This window comes from Apiospora aurea, assembly GCF_038362705.1.
Source record: "Apiospora aurea strain CBS 24483 chromosome Unknown utg000001l_segment0_segment0, whole genome shotgun sequence".
Taxonomy (NCBI): Eukaryota; Fungi; Ascomycota; class Sordariomycetes; order Amphisphaeriales; family Apiosporaceae; genus Apiospora; species Apiospora aurea.
Genome location: NW_027117388.1, coordinates 120,920 through 138,613, shown reverse-complemented (window position 1 = coordinate 138,613; position 17,694 = coordinate 120,920). Strand labels below are relative to the sequence as shown.

At 55.9% G+C, this 17,694-nt stretch overlaps 8 protein-coding genes across 8 annotated transcripts; 2 read left to right on the top strand and 6 right to left on the bottom strand.

Moving 5' to 3' along the window:
• Positions 1-116: 116 nt before the first annotated feature.
• On the bottom strand, positions 117-1,678 carry PG986_000060 (uncharacterized protein; the record flags this gene model as incomplete). Its single annotated transcript, XM_066836282.1, has 2 exons — positions 117-811; positions 880-1,678. The coding sequence occupies 2 exons, from the start codon at positions 1,676-1,678 to the stop codon at positions 117-119; spliced, it is 1,494 nt and encodes a 497-aa protein (XP_066705175.1).
• Positions 1,679-2,213: 535 nt separating this feature from the next.
• On the bottom strand, positions 2,214-2,972 carry PG986_000059 (uncharacterized protein; the record flags this gene model as incomplete). The annotated part of the gene is made up of 2 exons (XM_066836281.1): positions 2,214-2,851; positions 2,921-2,972. The coding sequence occupies 2 exons, from the start codon at positions 2,970-2,972 to the stop codon at positions 2,214-2,216; spliced, it is 690 nt and encodes a 229-aa protein (XP_066705174.1).
• A 2,579-nt stretch (positions 2,973-5,551) lies between these two features.
• PG986_000058 (uncharacterized protein) lies at positions 5,552-5,997 on the top strand (the record flags this gene model as incomplete). The annotated part of the gene is made up of 2 exons (XM_066836280.1): positions 5,552-5,637; positions 5,823-5,997. The coding sequence occupies 2 exons, from the start codon at positions 5,552-5,554 to the stop codon at positions 5,995-5,997; spliced, it is 261 nt and encodes an 86-aa protein (XP_066705173.1).
• Positions 5,998-7,122: 1,125 nt separating this feature from the next.
• On the bottom strand, positions 7,123-7,578 carry PG986_000057 (preprotein translocase subunit YidC; the record flags this gene model as incomplete). The annotated part of the gene is made up of 2 exons (XM_066836279.1): positions 7,123-7,233; positions 7,300-7,578. 2 exons carry the CDS (start codon positions 7,576-7,578, stop codon positions 7,123-7,125), a joined length of 390 nt encoding a protein of 129 aa, XP_066705172.1.
• A 948-nt stretch (positions 7,579-8,526) lies between these two features.
• PG986_000056 (UBX domain-containing protein 1) lies at positions 8,527-9,884 on the top strand (the record flags this gene model as incomplete). Its single annotated transcript, XM_066836278.1, has 2 exons — positions 8,527-9,017; positions 9,083-9,884. The coding sequence occupies 2 exons, from the start codon at positions 8,527-8,529 to the stop codon at positions 9,882-9,884; spliced, it is 1,293 nt and encodes a 430-aa protein (XP_066705171.1).
• Positions 9,885-10,492: 608 nt separating this feature from the next.
• On the bottom strand, positions 10,493-11,222 carry PG986_000055 (Secreted protein; the record flags this gene model as incomplete). Its single annotated transcript, XM_066836277.1, has 2 exons — positions 10,493-11,038; positions 11,106-11,222. 2 exons carry the CDS (start codon positions 11,220-11,222, stop codon positions 10,493-10,495), a joined length of 663 nt encoding a protein of 220 aa, XP_066705170.1.
• Positions 11,223-13,049: 1,827 nt separating this feature from the next.
• Positions 13,050-14,298, bottom strand: PG986_000054 (Gtr1/RagA G protein conserved region-domain-containing protein; the record flags this gene model as incomplete). The annotated part of the gene is made up of 3 exons (XM_066836276.1): positions 13,050-13,196; positions 13,256-13,997; positions 14,123-14,298. 3 exons carry the CDS (start codon positions 14,296-14,298, stop codon positions 13,050-13,052), a joined length of 1,065 nt encoding a protein of 354 aa, XP_066705169.1.
• Positions 14,299-15,321: 1,023 nt separating this feature from the next.
• Positions 15,322-16,696, bottom strand: PG986_000053 (uncharacterized protein; the record flags this gene model as incomplete). Its single annotated transcript, XM_066836275.1, has 4 exons — positions 15,322-15,492; positions 15,638-15,910; positions 15,986-16,091; positions 16,542-16,696. The coding sequence occupies 4 exons, from the start codon at positions 16,694-16,696 to the stop codon at positions 15,322-15,324; spliced, it is 705 nt and encodes a 234-aa protein (XP_066705168.1).
• Between the last annotated feature and the right edge of the window lie 998 nt (positions 16,697-17,694).

Sequence of the window (17,694 nt, the reverse complement as noted above, 5' to 3'; positions counted from 1 at the left end):
ATTGAGAGCATGTCGAAGACGACCACTCTGGAGATCCTCAGACAACATGAATGTTCTACGACCTACATATGCTCACGATATGCCATGGTACTGTGTTTCTGCTATTCATCATCCATTCAGTGATAATCCACGGCTGAAAAGCCCTCCAACACTTCATGCTCTGACCGTATCTGCAGCAACGAGATGGGCCGAATCACCTGGCCCGCGAGCTTCAGGTGGTGAATAGCATCACCATGGGACATGATCTCGGCTCCCTCCAGCCCTTCCCGAACCAGATCGAGTCTCCATCCGCCACGCCGACGCGCGACGGCCTCCCAAGCCTGGATGACAGCCGGCTCCATCGCCAATTCCCACGTGCCTCGCCAAGTGATCGTGGCCGGCCGTATATCGCGGGGCGCCTGGTATTGGAACAGCGCCGCCAGCCCCTTTCTGCCGTTCCAGATCTCCAAGGTCTCCAGCTTCGGCATTCGCATCGCGGTGGCCGCCGCATCCTCGAGCATCGCTGCGATTTTGGCCGGACCCGTGACGGGCGTGAGCAGATTGGACGTGAGCGCGAGCGAGGTCAGCCTTGGCCACGTCGCCCTCGGGGAGTAGAGGTCGAAGAAGTGGCTGGCCTCCACGACGAAGGAGGCTGCGAGGTGCTCCAGTCTGCGGCTGACCAGGGCCAGCGCCCCGCTTGAAGATGGGTGTGGGTTGCGAGGAGTATTGTATCCGCCTGGATGCGGGTAGTGCTGATTGAAGTTCTCAAAGAGGATGAGGCTTTTGAGATCGCTGTTGGAGCTCTGGAGAGAGTCGAACATATATCGGAAATCTAAGATAGGTAACAGAAGCGGATTATTAGCCACGCCAGTATGGGTAGGTGCTCAGCAGTTCTCTCACCAGCATCGTAGAACCTTCCCTCCAGATCCATGTTCAGCCTCCAGGGCTCGTAGTGGATCTCCTGCAGCCTGGGGAAACAGGCAAACATCTGTGCGAGTGACTGCTGCGTCCATGCCCGGCGCGTCTGTTGCCGGAGAAGGAAACTCGTCACGGCCGGGACCGCTGGAAGTTGGGCCCAGAATGGCTTGATGGTCCGGAATACTCGGCGGAAAGCCTTCTCGGGCGGAGCGTAGTGCCGAACTCCGGAAACCCAGTCGTGTTGGGGATCATGGTAGGTTCGGTTTGATATGACTTCCTCGATCCTATCACCGACCAGCCGATCCGAAGGCACGTCGGGCATGAAGGTCAGGTACTTGAACCAATGTTCGGAGTCGCTGGGTGAATGCATGCTGATATCGAGTGTCAAGCTGCCGTGAGGTTCCCAGGCGCTGAGGAGCCAGAACAGATAGTTCAATGCTCCTGTGACGGTATCATGATAGTCACTGTCGCTATCATGTGGCTTTACCAGCTCCCCGTTGAAGGACGGTATGTAAGTCTCGCACCCGGTGCAATCATAGTCTGCGAGTTCCAAGCAGAACCAGATATAGCGAATGAGAGCTCGGTTGCGATGGGTCATCCGGTTGAGGTCGGGGAAGCGTGATCGTGTCACTTTGATCCGGGCAAAGTTGTGTTGCTCGATCTTCGTCTGCCACTCTCGAGACACCGTGGCCAGGGGACCCAGCGAGCAGCCATCTTGTATCAGATGCTCTAATATAAGAAGCCGGATCTCTTTGGGCAAACCATCCCATTCGGTCGCCATCGTTTCTTGCCCAGTGATGTCGGGAACCTTTCAGTGGCTAATGGATGGGGGTGGTGATGATTTCGATGGCACGGCCGCAATGTACAAATAAATATTAGCTACGTTAAATCAAGAGGAGAGTGTATACGATCATGGCAAAAAAACGCGAAGCGTCTGTTTAAATTTCTCATAATAGCGGAGGCTGTTATGAAGCTTTTATCGACCCATAGAAATCGTATCTGTGGAAGGCCCGGAAGGTCCACGACTTTATTTTAACCGTATGGGCAGCGAGGGAGTAACTTCTATATTTCGATTCATAATCACAAGTTCAAGCAGTCGACCTGTTCCATGTCACGCCAGAAGAATATTCGATGTGCGGAATCATAATAGATCGTCTATATGTACCAAAAACCTGCTATATACAACGTCTTCTGCTCACCTCATACCCGTCCATGCGTGCTGTGTACCGGCATCTTGTCATCAGAGTTCCTGTCGCTTGATACCATCCAATGAATAGGGTCCCGTCGCCTGGGGCGAGGCTAGAGTTTGTGGAAATCTAGCAGGTCATGACGGCCGGCCCGGGGTTGGTGTAGCTGGTGGGCAGCGGGTAGTACAGGTTGATCTCGATGCCCGGGTCGGAGGCCTTGTACGCGCCCGGCAGCGCGACGCCGGCGGGGGTCTTGGTGCCGCTGCTGGTGATGTTGAGCTGGGCGCAGGCGAGGTAGAACTGGGCGCCGCCGGCCTGGCTGGCCGAGTGCAGGCCGATGTGCTCGACCCGCAGCAGGTAGGCGCCCTCGGCGATGCAGGTGGGGATCTTGACCGTGGTCTGCGTCAGCTTGTCCGAGGGCCACGACAGGCCGTTGACGCTGGTGCCGAACTTGGGCCCGTCCTCGTAGATCTTGAACCAGACGTTGCCCTTGCCGTCGAACGACTCGGCCGTCTGGCCCGAGGGCGCCTTGGCCAGGTAGTACTGCATCGGGCCCGGGTGCTGGATGTCCGGGTCGATGGTGAAGCCGACGGTGTCGCCGGCGCTGACGGACAGCGTCTTGGCGCCCTGGTTGCCGCTGGCGTAGCAGGTCATCAGGGGCGAGGTGACGTCCTGGACGGGGCCGTGGGACTGGAAGTTCTCGGTCTTGCGGACGTACTCCCAGTCACCCGTCTTCTGGCCGTTGTGGATGAGGGCGGGGAAGGTGTCTGTTTGGTTGGATGGTGGTCAGTGGTTGAGTCAAATAAGACAGAAGCCCATGTGTGAGGGTAACATACAGTGAGCGGAGGCGGCCGAGGCCAGGAGAACGGCGGCAGCGATGGACTTCATGGTGAGTGAGTGGTGGATCGTAGGACTCGGCTTGAGATGGCTGGCAGTGGGATGAGGAGTGAGGGAATGAGACTTGAAAGGAAGGGATATCACATCCCTATATATACTCCGGCCCATCCTGGGGGGCGGCAATGCGGTACGACGCCCCTTTACAAATTCCCTGGCCGTTGGGCCGCCGTCCGAAAGCTTGGCTTTCCCAAAGGGAACCATGCCGCAGCCATGACAGATTCACAGGCATACGATTGAGTGCTGCATTATAGGACCGAATGCGCGAAGTGGCATGGGGGTTAATGAAACGGCCACTGGGAGCGTCTGCATCGTGTGAAGAATATATTAAACCACCCGCTCAACCCCAGACAAGCTGTAGGGATGTAGTTGCCGCAGCACAGACGGCGGATTGGTTTAAAACCTGGTTCGGATCTTGCGGAGGATGCCGGGCGGGCGAATCATTCGATCTGGGCCATCTACTTGGCACATTTCTCCGCTGTAAGGGGTGTTGACACATTTTGTGACCCATCACCCGCTTTGCAGCCACCCTCATCGGGCTTTGTTGGGTATTCTTTTTCGGGGGCTCCCGAGTCCGTGACACTGTCTATCGTGGTTTCGGACAAACGAGCCGAACCAAAACTCGAAAAAAAAAACACCTGACAGTCTGCCTAATCTCGAAAGCCAAGTCAGCCAAGTCAGCCGAGGCGTGTAGATGTGCTGTATGTAGACTGCGCGGCGGCGGTAGGAACTCGAAATGGGCAAAGTTGTATTTGCGGCTGCGCCCTCAGGGGTAAGGATCGGCAGTCCGCAGGCGCTAACCGGACACGTGCATTAATATACCAACGGTCATCCTGGGCTTAGCGCCTATAAATTCCTCCCGTTTCGGTAGTCACGGAGGATGGTATCGCGAACTTCCCTTCTTCCCAAGGGCCAAACAAAGATTCCACCTATAGCAAACTGCCAAACGTCCCCCTCTGTCGGGCCGTTTTGCCAAGCCATCCCACAATCTGCTTGCATAGTAAGAATGAGGAAAAGATCGACGTCTTCGAATTCCATGGCGTTGGCTCTTCCCGGCAGATCTATTCCCGGATGCTGGCGAAGAAAGAAACAAACAAAGCAGAAAACTACAATCCCATGGCGCTTAAGATCATGATTCCCTGACCTGCCCGGGCCAGCAACGATATCTTCCCACTAGCTGAGACAGCCCAGATATGCAAGGGATGGTTGGCGCTTATGGGAGCAGCGCGATGTCCTTGCCTCTATGGGACTCTGTAATGGAGAGACGAGCCGTTGAGCCGCAAGTGCCCACTTGACCATCGTGCTCTCCACATCATGCGGCGCGTGGCCTTATCCCCGACAATGGCGACTTCAGAGTTCAGACTGCGCAGCATCGTGATTTCGACAAGTCATCGTCAAATCCCTAGAAGCCGTTGATAACGACCAACGCAAGGGTACTCCCAAGAATCAGTTGATGTGGCAATATGCAAGCGGCATGCTCAGGAGATAAGCAGGCGGCGAATTGCACTCCACGTAACAAAAGCCCAGTTGCCTTATCTATCTCACATCATTGCTCCTTGGGTCATCTGGAAGGAGAGCCGCAGCACAGAACGGGACAATCCAGATCCGAAATATGTCCAGTTTAGACGGCGCAAAGGTCTTGCTTGATCAACGGACAAATGATCATGCTTTCCCTGGTGCATGATGACGAGACAAATGAAAAGAAGAGAGAGAGAGAGAGAGAGAGAGAGAGAGAGAGAGAGAGAGAGAGAGAGAGAGAGAGAGAGAAAAAGCTCAGTGGTAAGTCATGATGTTTTGTATGACTCCTAGGGGTATCTCTCTTCGTCCCATACAGCATGCATCTCTATTATGCCGGGAACGTTAAGTGTGGATGGAGAGAAGGTGATCAAACATAGAATATTGTTGTTGTGAAGTGTCAGAATGCTTGAGATGCCGGAGGAAACATTCGATTTCATTAACTATACTGGATGTATCAAGGACACTGAGATAACCTGGACCGGTCCAAAAACTGGCTTCACATTTTTTTGTTCGGTCTGATCGTTCTTATGCGAGCCCACCATCCTGTTTTGCCGTATATATCAAAGCCTATGGTTATTGCATTGCGGAGCGTGCCATACCCAAAGAGATTGAGGGGGAATGATCGTGGCGGTCTCTATCCTTTCCCCCCTTTTGCCTAAACAACACAGACACCAACAACTGTATGCCGACCTCCCCATCAAACACGATTGAAATGTCGATTCGTAGTCTGAGCACCGCAAAACACGGCAAGTACACGACGAACCTGGTTGCGTTCGGTACATGAAAGAACCTCATAGGTAGGAGCCACGGTTTCAGAAGGCGATTGATGATCGTGCAAGTCAATTTTCCTGAACGTTCGGGTCTGCAGCTGGACATCAAAGCGCGAGATGTTTTTGGGGGTCGACCGGGCTCTGAACCAAAACACATATTACCGTGATGACTTCCGAGTCATCGTTGATGTAAATGGAGGTGGGAGGGATGCACCCGTTGGAATCTCTCCTGGAAGTTGATTACACCAGTACCATTAAGAAAAAACCCCCTTCACAACGATTTCAATGCCTCGAAGCAGAGTCAGTCACAGTGATATTCAGCGTGAGAGTCTCGTCTCGACTCGGACTGATTCCACAGAGCCCAAGGCCAAGTACGACGGACAGCCAGATAGGCCAGAGCGAGAAAGCCCTCGTCAGTTTCACTCGAAGAGAGACGACAAGTCCAAGGACGGCGACGGGAAAATCGAATACACGAATCCATCGCCGTTGCTTGGTAACCGCGACCAGCAAGCTGCTTCTGCCAGACCAGGCACCATGTCTATAATACCTCTTCCAGGTGTCTCTACCATACCGTCATCCAGCGCTTTTACCACGGCTACTTCTACTACGCGACACCCAAGGTTCACCGGGAGACCGAGACCACCGCCGCCACTACCACCGACGACGACGATAACAACGACGAGGAAGGGCACTGGCTTCTTCGCCAGCGGAAGGCCGCATCCAGGGGGTGATCGAGGCCCCAGACCCAACAATGCCAACTTCTTCCGGCCCCACGACCGGAACGGAGGGTCTCATGCCCCTCTACCGGCTTTCGCCATTGCGCTGATGATCATTGGCGCAGTGTTCATCATATTAGCGGCGATAGCGACCATCGTTTGCTGCAGGGGTACGCCTCTTCTCTCCACCTTTCCTGTGGTTCCCTTGCACTTCGTTGCGCGGCGGTGGGCTAGTGATGATGGTAAAGCTAACACCCTTTCTTTCGAACGTTAGCATCCGCCAAGCGAAGAAATCGAAAGAGCAGCAGCAGCACAGCTAAACGCCCGAAGAGATCGTTCGGCGATGATGATGATGATGATGATGATGATGATGATGATGATGATACAGAGTCAATGGCCCCAGTATCGGTGCGAGACCCCCCGATCACCAAGGTTCCTGAGTTGGAGGGGACGCCGCGGCCCGAGTCCCGCTACGGGCCGCTTGCTCCTGTTGTCCCTGAACTCCACGGGCGTCAGCGGCCGTCTGAGTTGAGGTAGTATGTCGTTGCTGAGGAGACTATGGAACCTGCCAGGGGTAGATGACAGGAAAAGAGGTTCGCAGAATGCTTTGACTGGGTGTCAAGTTCACCGTTGGATCGGGCCATGGGAATGGGTACTTAGCAACGCAAGAAGTTTGGATACGAAATTGGAGTTGACGGGGTGCGGCACATGCTCCGTAATTGGAATTCCTTCATGTATGTGTACCTGACCTGGGCACAAATAATAATGCTATCATCTTCCTTCAGGCTCATCATGTTTCGCCAGGCTGTAAAATGGACACCAAGGAGTCCGAAAGTGGCCCATAGTGCTTCCGTCGTTGAGTGTAGCTGCATCGACGCGGCACAGCAGCCCGCAGGGCTACCAGTGTGTGGCAAAATGGGGGTATATACAAGCCGATGACTTTACTAACTCAAGTCTGTCTATGATTCATTTGTACATGTTGCGCCTGTAGTCGTAGTAGTACGTGCCATTCCACCAAGCAGGTCTCTCGGGCCAGTTCTTGGCGCACGCTCTGTCCGCACGGAGCAATCCTTCGTAAAGATGCGCGTGCTCAAAAAGTTGTCATGAGTTTCTTTCGCGGTTCATCCTTGCATCCCGAGCTCATTCCATGCTCGTCATGTCGTGCAGGTCCGGGACAGGTCTCGTAGGCTTGTCGCGAATCTCGATTCCGGGGCCAATGGCGTGCGTCTGCCTCCTCGACAGGGGGAAGACCTAGGAGAAAGTGTTAGAACGTTGGCGGCAACTCAGCATGGCCTGGCAAAGACGCTATTAACGAACCTTTGTGCCGCCCCAGCCCAGACGGTAGGCCGCCTCGTGGGCAAACAGCTCGCCGAAGCCCAGCATCATTCCATTAATGAAGGGCAGGACCAGGTTTATGGCGGCGCCCCGGACCAGACCCCAGACGGTGGGCGGCTTGTACAGGATGAGGGGTGATGAGGAGGAGGAGTTGGTTTCGGGGGAGGGGGAGTTGTCGTCGCCGGCCGAGTAGTGTTCGCTGTCCGAGTTGATCGTGACGCCGGATGCGGCCATGTGGGCGGTGGGGTCTTCGGACGACATGATGCTTTGGATTTGGGCGGCTTTCGCTTTGGGGGAAAGCAAGAGGCCTCGTTGTTGTTTGGAGTAGTGGTTGGTTCGGGATGTGTTGACGCTGATGTCGGGTGGAAACTGAGGAAGCTAGGCGATTAATGTAGGTTAGATCCAAAGTCGCACGCAGCCGCTGAAGCTCTGACCTCACTTGCTTGCTTGCAGCAGCAGCCTCACTGCAGCTCAAATCAATCGCTGGCCAGCGTCGCGATCCATGCTAGCACGTCAAGGTCGGTGGTCGGCGGCTTGGATGATCCGATTTCTGGAGGGCTCTGGGGTCTGACTGCCAAGATACCTGGGAGCTGGGCATTCAAATGACTACCAAAACGGCCAGCCGTGATCTGTCTGATAGAAATAACTATAATGTTTTTTTTTTTCTATTCGAATACCAGGTACCTCCTAGGATGATACGACGATACTTCAAGAGGGTGGGCAACTTATCGAATTGTAGCACTTCGAGTCGTAGGATCTGGTTGGCCTGGGGTCTTCACCTGCCAATTGAAGATGGCACCTTTTGGGCTGTCGTACAGTACCTGAATCCAACTAAGTACCTCTACCTGGCCTGTACTTAGTAGCTTCCAGCCTGGACCCATTGCGGGGTGGTGGCGGCCGTCCCATTGACGTCGTCCTGGAGCTGCCTAACCTTAAGATAATCTGGGTGATTGATTGACACGCTGCCAAATTGATCATCTCCCTGGATTGGTGAACGAAACATAATCACTTCGTCCCTTTCGTTTTCGGGTTTCCGGTTGGTCTAATCAACTACATATTCGTCTGGAAGTCACTTTTCGTCTGTCTGCTAAAGCTCACCCCAGTAACCCCACTGCCGAAAGCTGCCAGATCAGTCCCTCGCCTTCTCCCTCCAACCTCGCCAACAACTCACTCGTCCACGATACGACCCTCGTGACGACATCACCCAACATGGCCGACCACGATGCTTTGGCACTCCAGTTGATGGAGTTTGTGCCCAACGCCACCCCCGAACAGGCCACCCAGTACCTCTCCGCTCACAACTGGGATCTCGACTCCGCCGCCGCTTCCTTGATGGCCGACATGGAGGAAGACAGCAACACCGCCGCCGCCCCCGAGCCCTCCTCTGCCTCTGCATCCCAAGCTCAAGCTCCCCCGGGCTACACGGGTCCTCGCACTTTGGACGGCCGACCTGCGCCCCAAGCCGCCTCATCGGCTTCGCGCTCGAAACCCCCCGCCAAGAAGAAGGGCTTGGCTACCCTCAGCTCCATTGGCGGCGGCGCTCATGATCACGACGACGACGATAGCGACGATGACGACGATGATGAAGAGAGACGCACATATGCCGGTGGCGAGAAGAGCGGCTTGGCCGTCCAGGATCCCAACGGAGGACGCCCCGACCCCAAGAGCATCATCAACGATCTGCTGGCCAAGGCCAAATCGTAAGTACAGAGCCTCCCACCTCCAACTGCAGCCCGCCTTATTGGGCTAACCTTGGTTTGTCTAGGAATGCGCGCCGACCCGAAGCCGAGTCGCCAGCCGGCCCCTCGACTCCATCCACATTCCGCGGCTCTGGCCAGACCCTGGGAGGTGAAGGTGTTGCCAGCCGAACGATCCCCGACCCCGCCGCCTCTCGCTCCCCAGCAGGAGCTGCTGGTGGCCGAAACCAGCCCTCCTCGAATGCCCAGGTCCAAGAGCGCGTCCTCCACCTGTGGCGCGACGGCTTCAGCATCGACGATGGCCCTCTGCGACGCTTCGATGACCCCGCGAATGCGGACGCGCTGCGTATGATTCAGCAAGGACGCGCTCCGGTACACCTCATGAACGTTAGATACGATGAGCCGCTCGACGTCAAGCTGCAGCAGCACGAGGAGAACTTCCGCCAGCTGCCCAAGGTCTACAAGCCCTTCTCGGGCGAGGGCCGCCGGCTGGGCAGCCCGGTCCCTGGCGACGGCGGTGCTGCTAGTGCGGCGGCTGCTTCCACTACTCCGGCAGCGGCCGCCTCGTCTTCGACGTCTTCGTCTGCGGCTGCTACGTCGTCAAGTGCTGTGCCCGTCGATGATTCCCAGCCGACCATCATGATCCGCATCCAGATGCCCGACGGCACTCGCCTGCCCGCGCGGTTCAACACGACCCACACGGTCAACGACGTCTACGAGTTCATTGTCCGGTCTTCCCCCGAACTGCGGGCCGGCGGCTGGGTCTTGGCGACGACCTTCCCCAACAAGGACCACACCGAGAAGGAGCTTGTTCTTGGCGAGATGGCCGAGTTCAAGAAGGGCGGCACGGCCATGGTCAAGCGCACGTAAAATACCTACATACTTCTCAGGGAAAAGGACATGTACATTTGAGTCGCATGGGACCAAAAAACTATTGGCGACGAAGTGAGTGGATTATTGGCTTCCTACATAGACGGGTTAGACAGCAACTGATCTGGGCCCGTCCAGCGTGACTGGGCCGTAGCGTTCGGGACAACAATAACGCTTTTGCCTGAATAGCACTGAAATACGATAGCATGAACCACATTGGGCTTCGCGGTAGTGTGCAGGTGACATCCATATAGATCCATCTTAGGTGCTGGTATCAAAAGCCCTAGACAGGCCATTCACGGGAACTTGTTCCGGTATTTATTTTAGGGTGTATAATTGTGACATGAGAACAGACAAGAGTGTCACAGCCAGGTGATTGAATTACCCTTCATTGGGATGGTTACCTCTGGTTTGAAACCTGACGTGGTATAGGTAGGTACTGGACTGGGGTTCCATCCCCGAATCCTTGATTATATTTACAGAAGAATTTGCGCCAATGGCAGAAGGAGGAGCAAGCGCGAGTAGGACGAAGAAAATACACTAGCGGCGTCATTCTTCTTGTCCTTGTCATCACCACTTTTGCCGCCCTTGTCCCCCTTCGCCTGACTTCAGCTGCAGGTGTCCAGCATGGACGTGAGCGCGGCCTTTTCGGCGCTGGTGATCGAAAGGTCCCAGTGGGCCTTGACCTGGACCCAGGCGCTGGCGTAGGTGCAGTAGAAGGAGGACAGGGGCGGCTTCCAGGCGTCGGGGGACTTGTCCGACTTGGAGCTGTTGACGCTGTCGGTGACGGCCCAGAGCTGGGGGCGGTCGACGTCGTTGGCGAACTGGCGGCGTTTGTCGGTGGTCCACTTGCTGGCGCCGCTGATCCAGGCGTTCTTGAGGGGGACCATGTGGTCGATGTCGAGGTCCGAGGCCTTGGTCCAGGCGCCGCCGTCGTAGGGGCTGGACCACTTGCCCGAGGACGAGGTGCAGTCGTTGTTGAGCTTGATGGACTCGGCGTCGCGCTTGAGCACGTACTCGCGCGTGTTGCAGGTGCCGCTGATGGTGATCCAGGTCGGGAACAGGTTGCGCTTGTAGCCGTCCGGGTCGGCGCCGGTGCGGACCTTGAGGCTGGCGAGGGAGGATTTGGCCGAGGAGGCGCTGGGGACGCCGGGCTGGGGTCGGGGTTAGTGGGTGCTTTACCACGAAGAAGAGCAAGATAAGCGGGTGATAGATGCTTACAGGAGTGGGCATGGGCATGGGGACCGGCTCGGCGACGGGGGCGGGCGCGGCGACGGGGGCGGCCAGGACGGCGCATCCCGACGACAGGAGGCCGGCGGCGATAGTAGAGAACTTCATGCTGAAGAAGGTGGCTGGTGCTAAAAAAAAAGAATGGAAGATCAGGCGTTCCTAGCGAGCGGGAGACTCCTGGTTCGAAGCGAATGTACGAGAGGCAAGTTCTCTGGAACGTATACTATTTGCAAAGTCAGTCATGCGCATCCTGTCTTGTCTCTCATAGCCACCATGCTCGGGATGCATAGGTTGGTGGAGGCTGTGGGAACCTTACTGTTGCACCTTCTCAGTTCAGCTATCTGTGCCGGCGATGCAGGGTCCTTCCTGTTGGTTGCTGTATCTATGTAGGTTAGAGACGAAGCGAACTGCCGAGCACTTCTTCTCTTGACTGCGAGAGCCGGGCATGTCTACATCTATATATATATATATATATATATGCGACCGGGCTATCTACGGAGTACAGCACTACTACTACCCAGCCTGACAGGGCGCAAGCGAGCTATCGTACGGTTGCATTGGGCGGCCGGTAGTGGGCTCGCAGAAAGGGCAGGTGGGTTTTAGCTTAGCCGATCCACCAGCCCGCCATGCCCAGTCTGCCAGTTGTTGGTGGTGGTGGTCGGTCACCGACTGGTGGTGGTGTGCTGGTTTCACCCTGCACAGCGCATCTTGCACCACCTCCACTGCAAGGCGTGATAAGTCAAGTCAACAAGCAAAAAAGTCCGCTTGGTTTACGTGGTACGGCTACATCGCCTCGATGAGCCCACCGCGCGCATGGCCCTTTTTTTCTTGTTTCTTATGGGGATGCCATCTCCATCCGCATTGCATCGCCAATCTCCTCGTTCTGAATGGCTCATGCGTCCCGTCAAAACGAGGCGCGCGCGACGGAAACATCTCACCAACTCCCATTGACGGGCATCTCGGCGATTGATAGGTAAGTAGGTAAGCTGCTGAAATGAAAGGGGAGAGAAACGGGGGGCATTGGGCCAGAGGGCATTGCATGCACTAATCAGATCAGCCAGCGATCGACGCTCAGCCCGGATCTCGGGCCACATCTCGCGCGAGTCTGCGAGTCTGTTGGTAGTGCGTTGTCGAACTTGACGGTGTGGCATCCACCCTCTCGAGTGGACTCTTTCTTCCTTGTTTAGAACCTGCCTATTGCGGGAATCTACGCGACCCAGAGTGGTCAAGTCGTGTCCCTATATCCACCCTCGGCCACCTACTGGTTTTCTTCCCTTCCGAGGGTTTCTCAATTGCCGACATGATAGGCCAATAACGGTCTGCGCTGGGGAAACGTTGTCTTGGCGCGTGTTACCTAGAGGATCTCGGCAGGAGGATGTCAACCAGGGGCTATCAACTAGATATGAGGCATGGGCTGGACTTCGTTGCAACCTATCACCAATACAGATAGATGACCGGATTGGTTGGACCTTATATTCGTAGCTTACATCCTCATGTACCTATCACGCGAAGTATTTACCTAGACACATCTAACTACAACATACCCAAACAACAATGTCGCCAATGGTGCTGCCGTATTGCCCGACGTCGACCTGCCGGTTTCGGGCTCCGTCAAGGGCATTGGGTACAGTACTGTAGCACTGCACACGCTATGCTGCCTGCCACTCATCGCACATCTGCACCGCCATCGAATCGTGAGGTCAAGCACCACCACGTGGCTGGCCAAGCCCGGCAGACCTGTACACAACTGCCTCTGAAACCTGAGCACGTCGACATCTTCGCTCGCCATCGGTCATATGTAAAAAGCAAACGCAAGTAGGCGAGGGCGAAAAAGGCCCTTGCTACAGGGCCGGGGTATCCAGCATTCATCGCGGAACCATCAAAGCAGTCGACATCAAAATACCACCCTCACACTAGCAATGTGCTATATGCCCCCTACGCAGCACTGCTCTGCCCGCCGGCAGAGATGGGACCGTCCAAGAACTTGAAGCTCTCGCGCGCAATCTGGCAGTTCAGCTTGGCCGCGTTGAACCGCGCCTCGCCCGGCGGTAGGATGACCATCAGGTAGGTATTCGTGGTAAACTGCATGGGTTGTGAGACAAGGGAACAAAAGTAACATGAAGCAATGCCCTAACACATACCTTGAGGCAGAAGATGGAGAAGCGCCCGCCGGCCTTGTGCTCCATCAGCGTGAACTGCTCGGCGTTGCGCGGCGTCCCCGTGAAGCGGCTGATGCTCTGCTTGAAGTGCTTGAGGATGTTGGAGATGCGCTCCTGCCGGTCCGTCGTCGGGTTGTTCTGGCCCTCGTCCGACGTCCAGCTCGACACCACCAGGAAACTGGTGCGCTCAAACAGAAGCAGCTCCTCGGCCTCGATGAGGACGCCCAGGCTCGCCAGCTGCGACTCGATGACCGACAGGTTCGGCACCAGATCGTGGATGATGCTGGCCCAGGCCTTGTAGAGGGACTGGTCCCAGATGGACGTCGCAAAGGGCGTCAGGTCGACGTCGCCGCCGGCAAAGTTGGAGCCCTGCAGGAACTCGGCCGTCTTCTGGCGCACGAGCTTGACGCGGTCCATAAACACGGCCTCGCGCACCTGGGTCATGATGAGGTCCATCTTGTGGATCAAGACGTAAATCTTGGCCGTGGGCGAGTACTGCGTCAGGGCGGACATGATGGAGACGTAGGTGGCCATGTCGCGGTCGACGTCGCGCGACTCGATGTCGAAGACGTAGATGAGGACGCCGACGTTGCTGAAGACGTGCACGCGCTGCTGCGAGAGGTAGTTCTCCATGAAGGCCTCCTGGCCGCCGCAATCCCACAGATTAAGTGTCAGATTGCCCAGGAACTTGACATGGGAAAGGTCGATGTCGATCGTCGCACCGCTGTGTGGTCGGGCGTCTTCTTGTCAGCATCGCATCACATCTCCGTCGTCGGCCTCGAAGATTCTCTTGCCTCCTGACTGCTTTGTGTTCACTCTTTTGCCCAACCACCCAGTATATGAACTTACAGTCGCCGCGTGTCTCGCGCAATGTAGTTGCTGAATATGATGCTCCGCATGCTGGACTTGCCGGAGCCGCTCTTGCCCATCAGTAGGACCTTCTTCTTTTTGGGCTTCTTGACTTCGTTCCGGACATCGCCGCCCATGGCGCCCAACGACGGGGTCGAGGCTTCGAGGTCTGCCATGGCGACAGCCTCTAGGTCTCGCCTATGCCCTTAAAACGCCCCTCTCCGAGTCGCTGCCGGTCGGTAAGGTCGAGTCAGCGCAAGGGGCTGCGGTTGCTGCAATCGGGTGGGCAGCACGGGGTGCAGGCGCGTGTCGTCGTTCGTTCGTGGGGGGTGCTCAGGGAGCCAGGGTCTGGTGGTTGTCGTCGGCGAGGGTCAAGGTCGGTGTGGTGGTCAATTGGGGGAAGGATAACTGGTCAATCGCAATCGCCTGAGCAAGAGTAAGTATTCGCGCTCGTCGGATTTGTCGCCTTTTTCTCGTCGTGAGCAACCAGGGGCCGAGGATCGTATTTCGGGATTAATATTAGCTGGCGCAGAGCAGTGGACTCTCGTCGAGGTGCTGGTGCTGGAGCTGGTGCTGGTGCTGGAGCTGGCACTGCTTTGCTTGGAAGCTGTGCTGTGGTGCAGTCAATCAATCGATCAGGCAATCTAGGGTGGCGCCGATGCGCTGGTGGATGTCACGTTTAGGCAGCCCTGGAGGTTAGATTGCATGGCACATGGCCTGGTCCCCCAACTTCCAAGTCCCCTAACCTACGTGTACTCGCTAAGCTTTAGCGCATCGACGGGGAACACTGGAACACTGATGAGTCGAAGGAATCCAAAATTCGGAGCAATTCCGCGCAGATGACGTCACGTGCACTCCTCGTCAATGGAAATAAGGAGGTCTCGTCGCAGCCAGATTGGGGATTGCATACTCCAGAAGGTATGTATTTTTTCGTGTACGATGATATTAGCCAGAGCGTCCCAATTGCTTATCAGCAGAAAACATGTCATCAGTGTACCGCCTTGATAGTTGGCATCCCCATCTGTGCACCCAAAGGCACGCAGACCGGCTTCTATGGAGGATGCTTCCGCCGCGACTACCAGGGTATGCTTTCCACCGAGCCCACATTGCTCAAGAATCCTCGTCGGGCAGCTGACTGCGGCCGACCTCACTTTTTTTCTCGAGTTCGATCATTTTCTTTAAAGTTTCTTCTGTTTTACCTAAAGATGCCCAGGCTCTATGCGGGGCCGTCTTGTCTGCAGAATCGGGTTCGGTTGCTCGCGGTACTGCTGGTCGACGGTCTGGTCCGACTCCTGTCTGACGGCGGCCTGTTTCGACTTGAGCTCGATGTACTTGAATATGTTGTCGATACGCGTGTGCGTACTGTTCTGCTCCCGAACTGGTGAAAGCTCGTAAAAAAAGGGGCTACCAATAACCAAGACACATCAGATGCCGGCCGGGACGAGGAGTGCCAATGACCCGAAAGTTTCACGGGGAAGTCATCACACAGGAAATACTTATACGCAATGTGATTACCCTGGAAGTTGCGCAGTGGTTGGTCGCGCTGCTGCCGCTGCCGCCACCATCTCTGCCGTCGCCGGCGGCGGCGTTCCAGACGTGGCCAATGAGGTAGCCATGGCCGGCTAGGTCCTCTCTCGGCGGGAAGACTGACTGAAAAGCCTCAATAATTTCGCCATTATGGTCGGCCACGTCCTCGTAGGTGAACAGCCAACCGCCCAGGAGTGCTGAGGTTCTGACCGGCTCGTCCCCAAAGAGGTCCATGTCCAGGTCGTAGAACGTACTGAATTCCTTTGTGGATGTGTCCTACGGTACGTCTCTCTCTTCGAGCTCGGCCAAGAGGGGCTTGACAAGGGTGTCCATTACCGAGACCGTCTTGCCGACGCCGACGGTGGGCTGCTCGTGGAGGCGGTGGGTGGGCATGAGCTCGAAGTAGGCGTACAGCCCATTGTCCACGAAGCTGGCTGTATGGCTGTGGAAGGAAGAGCTTGATGCCTTCCCAGGATAGGGTGGTGTCGTTGGTCATGGCGGAGTTTCTAGTGAGCAGGACCCCTGTTGCCCTCGTTTCTGGGACCGTCTTGAATGTTGCTGTTAGAACATCAGCGAAGGTCCAAGGACCACCGTCCTTGAGCGCCCAGAAGAGCTCGGGGTCGAGTCTGCATTCGCCGTCGCGTCGTCGTCGCCGTTCGTGATAATGATATCAAATGACAGCGCGTTATCCGGCACTTTTGATTGGATGAGCCCATTGGATTTCTGCAAGTGGCTGACTGGGCAAGTAGAGGTTCCTTACCAAGACCGCGGCGCGTACTTCGTCAGGGGCCCATGACCAACCGCTTGAACCAAACCTCCCGCAACACCCACTGCCTGTCGCGAAGTTAAGCACAATCCTACCGAAAATGAAATGTGTTACCAGGCGACTTACTGGACATTCGCCCGCGTGCGCCTTGCCGAGCAAGTCGCAGGCTTGCGCTCCAGCGCCAATGGTGACAGTATCCCTACGGCACTCACCAGGGCCTTATATGCGGCCGTGAAGTGCACGTCTTGGAAGTGATGCGTATTAATGACCAATTCCCCCATCCCGTAATGCGGCCGAGGACGTCGTGCCCAGTGTTCCTGATGACCAGCTGCTTGGATGAAATGTTACAAAGCACAATCACTCAGGCCCGACGGAAAGACGAGGGGTGTTATAAAGTGCATGTCTCGGCACGGCTTGCTATCCGGCTCACTATAGATGACGAGCACCATGTCAAGTAAGATGTCGTCAATGAAAATTACTTGCGTGATAAGATAGCAGCCAAATCCGGTAGATCTGGACGGCGGTCTGTTTGTAAGACGAGAATTGCAGGCACGACACCGGTCTATTCTTGTCCCAATGGCATGATCACGGGCGAGATGTTCTGTCGGCGTCGGCGGCCGCCGCGGACCCGGAGAGGTGCTGCCATGGTCCCATGTGCCGCGATGGCATCCGTGGGCAGCTGAGGTATTAGGTAATGCCAATGCCCGTCATACTCTTGGCGACGGCAGATGTTGACCAGCTCGAGGCTACATAAGTAACCCGTACTTGGCCAGATGGCGTGGTATGTTCAACGGCGTAGACAAGGTGAACAAGAACATTGCACACATGAGAAAAACAAAATCGAATAGTTCTATAGCACGGCAGTTGCTGGCATGGTCCTTGGTCACGGAGAAGGGCGATGATGCCTTCGTGCCGCTTTCTGCTTCACGAGTCACGGTCGCCGGGTTGCAACTTGCCTGCACTTACTTACTGTAGAGGGAAGGTCCCTGGCAGGGAAACTTGTTACAGGCGCTGGTTTTAGTGGGGGGTGGCCCTGGAAACTTTGCAACAGGACCCTCTAGAGCCCCTGGAGCCCCCTAGCCCCTAGACCCTAGACCCGTCCCCGCCCTGCGCTCGCCTCGCCTCGCCTCCAATTGCCAGGCTTCATTCAGCAGCACTTCCAGCCTGGAAGTAAGTTCCAGGGGAGCTACCACATAAGGTTAACTCGATCAAAGGCCACTGCAACCGCTTCATCTTGTTGAGGAATTTCCTTCCGGCAGCTATCAATACCTTCATAACA